General features: G+C 45.0%; 1 protein-coding gene across 2 annotated transcripts in view; it reads left to right on the forward strand.

Annotated features, from left to right (window-relative positions):
* etv4 (ETS variant transcription factor 4) overlaps positions 1 to 12,046 on the forward strand; it is a 28,851-nt gene that overhangs the window by 4,802 nt on the left and 12,003 nt on the right. The window contains exon 4 of one of the 2 annotated variants that reach the window (XM_069517405.1): positions 1,331 to 1,384. In XM_069517405.1, coding sequence (XP_069373506.1) covers positions 1,331 to 1,384 — 54 coding nt within the window. Of the gene's footprint in view, positions 1 to 1,330; positions 1,385 to 8,806; positions 8,849 to 12,046 lie in introns of those variants that run through there. The other variant, XM_069517406.1, reaches the window with a different exon arrangement.

Genomic DNA, 12,046 nt, shown 5'->3' on the forward strand with positions numbered 1-12,046 from the left:
TGTCGGCCACTGAAATAGAGGAGAAGTCAAACAAGGTATCACAAACATATTCGTTCTACATCACTTTATCAAATGGCTGTGTATTGTTTCCGAAGCTGTTTTCAGACAAGCAGTGAACTCCGGATATTTCCCAGAGTTCATGTCTGAAAATAACTCGAGACGCCTACTTTTAAACATCACAGCCTCATAAATGACAAGTTTGAACGTCTTTACAGGAAAAGTACCGTTATCAAATCTGTGATTATAACTGGAGAAAACGTTAAATCACAGCAAATTGAATTTCAGTTTTCCAGGGAGCACTTTAACCTTCACTTCTTGTTCCTCTATCTCACTTCTCTCCTTCTTGTTCACTTCTAGTCTGACAATCATCACATGCAGCGGATGAAATCCAGACTATTTATACTCTGTTAGACAGAGTCCCCAACGCTTTGTGATGGTGTTTCTACTTCATCACACCACTTGACACCACTTGTTTAGCCAGAACAGCCAGTTCAGGCTGTTCACATGTCTGCAGTGGAAACAGAAACTGGTTCACAGCGACTGGTGCAAACTAGACCGTTAGCAGGAAGACGCTTCATCGGTTTGGATGGACGAGAAAATAGTTTCATTATATGACTTGAACAGAATATATACTAATAAAGGAACCTGTCAACTTGGCTGTTCGCTCATTGAACAGTCAACGTCAGACACGGACTCTGGGTAATATCTGTAGAAGTGGGTCTGGACATTTTCTGGACTGGATGCAGATCCAGGTCCCACAACAACAGGAACATTTCTAGGAACATTTGTGGGCGGGGCATGCAGGAGAGAGGGCATGACATAAAAATTTGGTGCGTAAATCTCATGTTTTTTGGCGTCTGCCCTTTTCACCAAAAAGGTCTCGGATTTCGTCGTCTCTCCAAGTTGATGTTTTATTTATTATATTAGTAATGTTCTGAAACATCATCAACTCATTCGCTGTGAATTTTCTGGAAACTTCCTGGTGTAATTCTCACATGTACTTTTCCGAACTTTTTACTTACGGGGGGGCCGGCAGGAAGAAATTTCTATAGCAACTGACTAAAGAAAACCACGCTCGGGTCTGTGAGAACATCTGCGTTGCCATTCATGAGCTCCGTGTTCTTGTGTATTGATCTAAGCGCTGGCATCAGAAATCGTGAAGTGAAGGTCGCCCGGCTCGAGTCGTACGAGGCTCCGACTCAGATTTGAAGGAAGAGATGAAGACAGATTGAGTTAGGGGGGTGGGGGAGACACAGAGAGGTCAGGCTTTGACTGAAATATAATAATAATGTTAAAGTTCTGGTTGCTGATTTTTGTCTTCTCATTTCAGCTCAGGTTCCGGACAGTGACGAGCAGTTTGTTCCTGATTTCCATTCTGAGAACTGTGAGTACTTTTTATTTACGTGATCTGTCAGCGTGTACGTGTATGTGCTCATGTCGCTGAGTGGATTCAAACACAAAATCAGATTTTCCAACAATTTGCTCTATATTCGGTCATGTATTGATGTATCACGGACAGCTGTGCACGGACAGTTGAACCCATATTTCAGATTTGGTCAGTTGAAGTCCAGCTGAAGCGAGGACGAACCCAGAGTGAGATTCGGGCTGTGAAACCGCCAGAGGCTTACGAGGGGATACTGTAACTCGCTGATGTTACAGTAATCTCTCTGGCAGACAAAGCCGTGCAGAAACAGAAGGCCTAATGAGCCGGGCATGACGTGAATTTGGATGCCGGCGTTTATGTGCTGCTGTCATCCATTTGCATTCCTTTGAAAAGCTGAATGGGTTCAGCGCAGGAAACCAGTAAGAAAAAATAATTCAGGGCGCAGGTACAAAGTCGGCCCTTTGTGCACATCGGAAGGTGTAAAATGGAAAAGCAAATTCCTGGGCCGCAGAACTGAGCGGCGATTTGAATGAGTTTCCCTCTTTTTGTTGTGCGTCCTAACAATAGCGCTTCAGGATCTGGGTGGGAGTATGTGTCGCTCTACAAACACTGTTTTTTTTCCCCCCCGTCCCATTCAACCCAGTGCGGAGTTCTCCGTCTTTAGCAATGACACTGACAGGGTTACTTCAAGAGACCTCGAAACGCCTCCAGAATAATCTCATCCCGAAAGTAGAACTGACAGCTTTCAGTCGCAGTCAAAGGTTCTTCCTCTCACTGAGACCCGTGTGTCCTTTGTGTGTGAACATCATGTGACTGAACCAGCTCGCAACCGGTCGGCCGCGCTGTGACACATGGCCTGTGCGACATTGTCACTGTCTGTTGGCCAACAATGCCGAGGAGGAAGTGGAGATGAACCTCGGGGCACACAGAGGTCATGTCTACTTAACCTCCTGGCCTGTCAGCCAATCAGCTGTCAGGGCTCTGCTAACGGTTGACCCGGGCGTGATTTGCAGGGTCACGGGGGCTTCAGTTTGACGGGCAGTTCACTTATACGCGGCACAGACACTCCGGCGTTGACAGTGTCCCTGCTGGTCACAGTCAATAGCCAGCGCATCTAAGTGGAGCATCTCTATTCAGCTTTGATTGATGGAAAACTGAAGTTGACAAGCGACTATAAATATATTCATTTGTGAGCTGTTTAAAAAACACAAAAAGGCTTCGCACTGCCTGATACTTTTGAAAACAGGTGACTCACCTGTTTTGGAAACTCAAGCCCGTAAAAGACGGAGCATAAAGCGAAGCTCTAATCCCAGGTGACTGTTGTATAATTGAGGCTTGCATTGAAAAATGGCGCTCTGGTAAAATTAAACTTTGTTGTTCACTGAGTCAGGTTGTTACCTGCATGGGTGCGGTGTTGACAGAGCGAGGGGAGAGACAGAAAGAGGCAGCCGACGAAGCGGCTCGAAGACGAGACGGGAAAACAGGGGACATGCTGGAATGCCAGATTCGAGAAGAGGAGGGAGCTGAGCGGCGATTGTGCAATACCTGCACATCTGGAAAATCTATCTCATCTGGTCCATTCTCGTTCAGAGCTAACAAGCGTGCTCTGTCTGCAGGCTGCCATTGAGGGAAGGTTATGCAAACATGCAACTTTTATGTACTTGCTGACCTGCCTGTGTGTGTTTAAAGGTAATTGAGCCTTTGGTGATAACAGCTCACCATATTTTTGTCCTCTTCACCGTTGAACTAATGTGATTTGGCCCTTTGTGGGGTTTTATCTCTTGCTCATCGGGAGCAGAGGCGGATTGATGTTTGGTTTTCGGAGCTGACAGCACCTTCGGGGGTTTATCCTCGTCTGACGCTGTTGGACAGATTTCTTTTGTCTGTTCAGCGCCTGCGGGGAGGAAACATGTGGAGGTGTCACTCAAAAAACTTGTAATGCACATAGTTAATTAGAAGTGGCCCGAACACGTTACTTATTTTGTGTGAAGAAATGCAGAAGGGCCACGTCTGGGACGTTCAGCGAGACCGAGAGCCCGTTCTTCTTTGTCCAAGCATGTTGTTTACACTTGGAGCAGCTCGAGAGATGTGACCCATTCATAAATTTTCTTCCCTGCCTGCGTAAGAGGAAGTGTGTGTGTGCACCACCCCCTCCCCCCAGTCCTCGGCTGCTCTCTCCTTCAGTCTTCATTCATAAAAAAGCCCTACAGTACTACACATCCCTCTCTCCGACACCCCCTCCTGTCCAAGTGGATACTCCAAACCCCTCCCTCCCTTCCTGTGTCTGTACAAACTTAGTCGAATTTAAAAAATCTGGACACCCCCTCCCCCCTTTCCCTTTTTTACGTCTCTCTCTCTCTCTCTCTCTCTCTACACACACACACACACACACACACACTCATTGAGTGTTCCAAGATGTGAACTAATCCAGTGATTTTGGGGCTGTGTGGGACGATTGTTTAGTTTTGTTGCTCGCAGTAATTATATAGGAAGTTGTGGCTATAGAATGCTGTGACAGTGCTTTTCATGGAGCAAGTTTTAGTAGAGGAGAGAACGCGAGATGAAAAGGGGGAGAGACTTTAGAGAGTGCAGAGGAAGGAGAGAAGAAAAGGATGGAAAGATATAAACTCAATCAACAAACTCACAAACGTCTGCCTCACACTCTCATTTGTACTTTTATAGAATAATACACATTATACATTACTTAATTAATTGTCGGGTGTATTAGAGGAAAACATTTAAGTCCAAAGGGATTCGGATTATTTTTCTGCATCCAGTAGTTCAAAAACAAAAGATTTTTTATTTACTACAACAAAGAAAATCTGGAAGTAACTCACTTCGGCCAAATCGACATGAAAAGATAAACAGTACCTTTGTCCTCTGTTGATTAACTACAGAGGGAGGCAGAAAGAAAAAAGTGTAGAGACAAGAGAATGCAAAAGTTCCAGTAACGCAGCTCGACCCTCTGTGTGTTCTGCTTTGTCATGAATTCACAGCCTTCCTCTTGTTTGTGTTGTTTTTCTGGATCCGACCTGAGTCCAATCAGGCCCCTTTTTTCTATTTTTTTGGAGCATTGGACGACGGGTGAATGGAGCCCCTCCCTTCTTCCCTCCCTTCTTCCCTCCCCTCCCCCTTCTTCCCTCCCTCTCTCTCCCCCCCCCCAAAAGAGAAAACATGCACCTCTGTGTTCTCCACTTTCCAAAATACAGCTGCTATGCAACAAAGCAAGCAAAAACATCCAGGTGCCTGCCAGATATGTGCGGACGCAGCTCGCTTACTCGCTCCAGGGAGGCCAGCTCTCCTCAATGAGTTGTGTGTTTGTTGCAGCGTTGTGTTTTTGCTTCTGAGTAAAATGGCTGATTTTCTCCAACTTGGACAGATGATTTCTTTTGACGGCCTCTCGTCCTCTCATTCGTGCACACGCACACAAATGCACTCAGTCTGATCTACACACACACACACACATGCAAAGTTCAGCCCTGCTCTTTTATGAATGGGTCGGTTGTGAAAGACTGGCTGAGGCAGCACATTGAGTTAAGGGGAGTGAACATTCATTCATGACATAGGGGGGGCATTATTCCACCACTAACAACACCTATGAGAGGTGCACACCTGTTTTTTTGTCACAGGACTACAGCTATTTTTTAAGATCTCAGATTTTTACGACATGCAGCCCCAGTTTTATCCAGATCCCGACTTTGTGTTTGCTCAATTTCTCAGGTCCACATCTTCGGTTTTTCCCAAATTTTGAGTTCTTGCTAGTTGACGACATTATTGAGTCATATTCAGTCAATCAAATCCAATAAAAAAATGGGTTTCTAAAGGCCAGGCGAGCAGCGTAATAGGTGTTTTATAGCTTTCAGTCGGGAAGTAAAAGCTGAAGTCCTCCGTGTTGATTCAGAACAGCCCTGTCAAAGCCAGGGGGGCCACGGGGATTTGAGCCAGCCTCGAATGTCAGCAGCAGAGCTTTGTGAATGGACGGCAGTGTGTGTTTTATTACTGGAGAGTTAGGGGAGGTGTGTGTGTGTGTGCGGAGGAAAAGAGGGTTTGTGTGTGTGCCGGTGCATCCCTGCAACGCTCACATGCGTGTCTGTGCATTTCTATGTCGGCAGCAGTGCGTTTGCTCCAGGAAGACGGTTGAGCTCTCTGCAGCTGGAATGTTTTCTCTTTCGAAAGCGAGCAGAGAGGGGAACAGATGCTGTGAAGAAGAAGAAGAAGAAGAAGAAGAAGAAGGGGCGAGGCTGTGAAAAACAACAGTGGTTAAACTTGAAGCAGTCAATAACAATACTGGGATAATGTCTAATTTTGCCTGTTGAAGGATGATTCCAGTTTATTGCAGCTTTGGCCTCAGTCAAGTTTTGGCATCTGTTGTTAATAATAAGACTCCACTCACCCAGTGATCTGGTGAGATCTGGAAAAGCAGTAACAATCAAAAACAAGTCAGAATTAGTCTTATAACTTTTCTCTTTTGTTATTCTCACATCTTTACTGAATGAACGCCTTTGGGCCAAGAATGTCTGATTTATGTTTGTACGATTAATTCCATGTTGCTTCTCTCGCGGCCTTTTGACATTTGCCCCTTTTCCCTGGGTCCAAAAAAACCACTCACACCCACCAACATCTGGCTTTTGTCTGCAATGGGAATGGAATCAATCGGCATTCACTACCAGATCAAATGACTCTGCAGCAGACACAGGTTTTTAACGGCTCTGGCTTCGAAACTTGACTTTATTCTGCCATATTCCAGCTCTTAGCAATTTCTCTGAGTACCCGAGTTATGACAAGCTGTAACAAAACAATATGATCTTTTAGGAGCTACTTCTAGCCTCCTGACTTGGCTTAGATTCAAACTGGCATGTCGCTCTCTACACGCATGCATACTGTAAATCAGCACAGAAAACACACAGTGCACTTGAGTGGAGGAGGCAGCTGCAGGGGCGGACCTATAAGCAACATGCTGACACAGACCAGGAGGTGTGCGGAGGGAGCTGAGAGCCGGCATACGACCGTATCGATCCTCGCTGATCCAGGAGAGGAGGAGCGGCGAGGGGGAGAGGGTTGATAGATGACTTGATAAAGATAAAGTCAAGATAAATCAACGTGGAGGCAGATAAGGGGAAGGAGAGGGGTAAGAGCGGGTCAAACGTGCCATGAAGCGTTACGGTAGAGATCCCAATCCAGAGGTGGAGGGATAGTGGAGGGGGAGGGAGGATTGCCTGTAGATGTGACATGTGCACTGATAATTTCAAGCAAGGTGTCCAGGACTTACTCCGTGTCATCTCCCTCTGATGACACCTCCTGCTCCAACACACAACCAATCAGGCGCTCCAACGCTGCACATGCACACCCAGGATACTCTGGTGGGCAGCGGGAGCTCATTATATCATTTCAGTAACAGTGTGGGGGTGTATCGACCACTACATTAAACATTAAGAGAGGACAGCTATATTGGGGGCTGAGGGATCGGAGAGTGAGGAGTCAATATTGTGCCAGATTAATTACATCCATCCCTCGCCTGTGACGGGATGTCCCTCTCGCTGCACACGTCCCGGGACAGGGATGTATTGTATCAGGTCCACTAAGCAGCAAAGGGCCAGTGAGATTTATGACTGGTCAATGGCCATTTATAAAAAGCATACGTGGCACAATTGAAAGTGAAGTGGACAATGGGGAAAAACGTGAGATGTCCGAACATTTACCGATTAAAATATTGATCCCCTTCATGCGAAAGACTTGACATTCACATTCGTTTCTTATTCAATTTGGATGTTTCTTTTTATTTAAGAATATCTGAGTTGTATAAATATATACTGTTAACTCTCATTCGTCAGTAACAGACTTCTTGTTCTTAAAACAGGATACTACATTAAGTCCCCAATGTCAGATATCATTGGAATACACCAGAGATACAGCCTTTTAAATTCAGGGGATTAAAAGTAATTGGACGCTACTGGATGTTCGTTGGGCAGCTGGGGGCCGTTCATGCACAAAAGAGCTCACACGAGGCTCGGAGTTAATGGAGAGATTTAGATTGAGGTGGAGCCCTGTGTCAATGTGAGGAGAGACAAAGTGATAACGCAAAAATCTATTAAAGAAACGGAGGACAAGTGAAAATAAGAAAACTTATGGCCCGGAGTGTTTGTTGTTCTCAGTCACGTCGATGTTAAAGCTGTATATCCATCACTTCTGGATGGCTCAAAGCAATTATTTACATCCCTCTTAATTAGAAAAACTATATTCAATGAGTGATATATGTCGATTGATACTTGGTTCAATGAGAAGATTCAAAGCTTCGGGCAGGGATCATTAGAAGCAGTAAATACTTGTTAAGACAAGAACATTCCCACCACTCAAGACAAATACTGCAATCTATTTCCAGTTGACAAAAGGGAAGTGAAACTTTGATGTTGGCCAAAATGTTCTGTTCCACTGACTTTCCCATGATGGGTGTCATTCAGATCTACATCCTGTTAGCCAGCGCAACACCGTGCACCAAATCACCATGTTTAACAGCCAACAAAAAAACAAATCTGCTAAAGGGGCCACCGCGTTGCGCCGGGGGCCGATCCTCCGCCTCGCTGATGCTGTTGCACTTTCCGTCAATGTTGTTCGGCTTGTTTGGCAGGTATCTGACAACCATTCTTTAAATATTCAAGGAGCCCGAGCCATTATCAGATGAGAGAGCACAACCTGTAAATCAGATAGAGCCGACACTAATGGATCCGACACTCCGGTGCTCCCTGAGCACACAGATACTGCAGCCACTCACGGGCCTGTTGGCTCTCAGAGATGAGGATGAGTTAGTCAGTGCTGCCTGAGCTGCTCTCCCCCCCCACACACCCCCACCCTTCTCCTGATTGTGCAGTGACCTGAGAAGCGCACACACACACACACACACACACACACATATGTACAGCACATGTTTCCATGCACCAGTGGAATGAGTGGAGAGACCGTGCAGTCGGTCTGGATCATATTGTATTGCTTCCCTCTCTCTCTTTACTTTTCCACTGCACTAAAACCTACAGGGCCGAGTAACAGTCATTAAATAAATGTGTCAACGCAAACAAAAACTATTTTGCCGGTCTCATCGTGATCGTACCGACATCATTGTTTCACACATCGACCTTTGTTATCCTCAATTTTTCATCGCAAACAACCACCGGGTAACTTTTAGATAAAGTTATAAAGTTATGAACTCACAGAAATGTTTTAGCGCAGAAACTTCGTTCATCAAAACAGAACTTTACTAAAAAAATAAAATGGAGTGAACAGAACCAAACACATGAGAGAAGAGGGACGTGTGTAATATTTGGAGACAATGGTTCAATCCCCCCCCTCCCCCCATGCTGCTGCAGGTATTAGTCTGGTCCATTTACTGGGGGCCTCTTGTATTTAAACAAGCTCCACCCTCTTTCTCGTCTTTTGCCCAAACCAGGAAGTAGGAGTGACGCAGCTAACAAGGTAACACAACGACAAACAAACACACACACGAGTTAACACGACAAACACACACACGAGTTAACGCAACAAACACACACACGAGTTAACACGACAAACACACAAACACAAAGTTTACACGTCGTTAAGAACTGTGTCGTGTCGAAACCCTGCGTTTGGTTAAATGAAGTTACTGCAAAGAAAAGTGTGTGAGGACTGAGGAGCTGTGTGTCATTGATGTGGTGACGGAGTGAATCGTTCACCCAGTGATACACAGGTTGTGTTGTTTGTTTGTTTGTGTTGTTTGTTTGTTTGTTTGTGTTGTTTGTTTGTTTGTTTGTTTGTTTGTTTGTGTTTGTTTGTTTGTTTGTTTTTCGCGAGTTTACACAAAAATGAGACAGTGCAAAGTTGCGGAGGGGCGGGGCCTCGCCACCGGAAGAAGCCATTTAATTTCCGGGTGGATGCAAAAGTTTTAAAAAAAAAGTTTTTCAGTGATTCCTCAGAGAATAATCTGTGGTTGTGTTGATGAAACGAATCAGAAACGATGAGAGGATGATGGAGAGTCCAGAGGATTTAAATGTGATTTCATCTGAGGACTGTTGGGCCTCGGTGGAGCTGTGTCTGCACTCAGTGTACTAGTACCATGGTAGACATACTTTATATTGATCCTTTTCTCAATTATATTTTTAATTCACAGTTTTGATGCTACACACATTTTTTTTTAAAACTTAAATTAAAGCAAAGTGACTGGGCAGAAGATTTTAGGCCTCGTTATAATGTGTTTTATCTGACATGTTAACGATATGGTTTAATGTAACGCTAAGTGTTAATGTGTGTATCTGATTTTGATCAATTTATTATTTCAATAACTGCATTTTTATTTTCAACATAAATGAGGCAGTTTTAAAATGGAGAATTGAACAACAACTAGATAAAAGTAGAAAATTATTATATTAATCTGCCTAAAAAGACATTTAAAGGCATTAAAACGTTTCTATCTCTTACTGAAAACCTGCTTTAAGATCTTTTAAGCGTTTTCTCATCCTCTCTGTGCAGTTTCATGCTCTAACTGAAAACCTCAGAAGATAATTCTCTGCTTTCAACTTTTTGGTTTCATGCCCATTAAAAAAAAAAAAAAAAAAAAAAACCAGACCGGAGACGCAGAAATAAAACCAAACTTGGTCTGAAAAAAGCAAAACTTACCAGTGCGTGCGAGACTTAAAATGACCATTAAAGTGTAGGTTACGTCTAACTTCCCATCCGTGTGTCGACAGTCAGATACTTCCAGATTATACAGTTGCTTTTTACGGCTCCCTCTCACCACGATGGAGCCTGTGTGTTCAGCTAAACAACTAATGTCATTTGCAACTCATGTGAATCAATAGCTTCCTTTTTAACCTTTAAAACCACTGTGGCATAATTGGCATCCTTGTTTTTATTGATCCATCACCACATAGGAGATCAATTGGCAAGAGTAGGAGAACCAGGTGGGGCCTATCGCACGTTCCCAGCATGTTATTGGCATGTTTGTGCGGCCCACTGATGCCACGTGCTGCACATGCACAATGCATATCATGTGAGATAAGATCCAGATCCACATATCGCCCCCGAGATGCTACAACTGGACCCGGTGAAGTGCGTATTTACGCTAACGCTCACATGTTCTTCGGTTTGGCGCGATCCAGTCACCCTGTTTGACACTGGGGCTGATGTCCAATGAGTTATTGTGAGCGAGGCTGTCGTGTGCTGCAGACTTCCAGAGCCGTAAGACTTGGCCGAGTCGCACATAAACATCCACGGTAAGACTCTCCAGATCCACTCCTGTCCTCAGGTTGGATTTCCCTACGCCCGGGCCTTTAATGGTAGGAAATACTCCGACTAAAATAGGATAGGAGGGTTCATAGCAAGGTCTTGCCGATTGCTCAGAGCCGCCGCTCGTTGGCAAGTGGTATTAAATTGATTCCCGTAGATCGGTGACGATCTCTGGAGTCTAAAGCTGTTGAACTTTTGACCCATGTGTGCAAGATTTAAGTGAGGTGAACATGATTTCAGGGAAATGACATCGCACCTGTTCTAAAACTGGGATGCGTTAAATTCATCCACCCGGGCTTACTGGCTAATTATCATCAAATGTGCAATTCTCTGTTTCATCCTTGTTGTTGTGCTGTAGCCAAATCTTTTTCACGAGCTGCTAAATATCTGCCAGTGCTTTTTGTATATTAAGGAATATGTTGGCTCGGCTGAGGGGCCCACTGCGTCGAGTAGAGAGTGTGTGTGTGTGTGTGTGTTTGAGGGGGGGGAGGGTGTTGCCATCCCTGCCCCTGCGATTTGTTTGTGGTGGGTGTCCACTGAATGGGACCCCCCCTGCGTAATGATCCCTCTACTTCCTAAAGCACTCAACCATGACCATCACCTTTCACCCTGCATCCTCCTCCTCTAAGAGCCAACATTTACATATGTAAAAGTCCAACCCCACCCCGCCTTCAGCCGGGGGGGGGGGGGGTGTCATCTCCATACGCCGCGCTCAGAATAGGGTGTCAAAGGGTGAGGGTAAAGAATACCCCCAAGATGAGGAAGGAGGAGATAAGATAAATCTGGAGTGAGGAAGACCGCGTTCGACCTCAGGAGGTGCTTGGGAATCTGCCACGGTGCTGCAGGAGAACGTGCACACATTCATGCTCAGGACGTAAACTTCACCGTGCACGCTCCTGCATTAGCTCAAAATCACGAGAGGCAACGGCTACTGTGTACTGCATCTGTCTTCTCACGTTTAAACACCTTTCAGGTTCCTCACCCCCCCCCACCCCTCGGTGCTGGAGAGAGAGAGAAGCTGTTGATACGTGAGGATCGTTGTGAAAGTGTGATGTAAGAGGTCACATTGCCCTAGAAATAAAAGCAGGAAGAGGAGGAAACCCCAAGAACATAACTCTCCCTGGATCTGTTTACAGAACTGCCACTGCCTTGTAAACTCTAGCAGAAAATTTGACATCATTTGGACAGAGAGATTTACTGACACGCCAGAGAGTTTGTTATAGTCAGTGGAGACCAGAGTTTGTTTTATTTTAAGGACTATTCATGGAACTGGATGTGTCATTTATTCCAAAAGTGATGTTTTTTTAACCACATTAACAGAATGACTTTACGAAGAGCAGAGTCGCTCCATAGAGCAACTAAAACAGTAATGATTGATATCACATCAACTGAAGTCGGCTCTTATCAGTC

The sequence above is a fragment of the Paralichthys olivaceus genome, chromosome 21 (assembly GCF_024713975.1).
Source record: "Paralichthys olivaceus isolate ysfri-2021 chromosome 21, ASM2471397v2, whole genome shotgun sequence".
Classification (NCBI taxonomy): Eukaryota; Metazoa; Chordata; class Actinopteri; order Pleuronectiformes; family Paralichthyidae; genus Paralichthys; species Paralichthys olivaceus.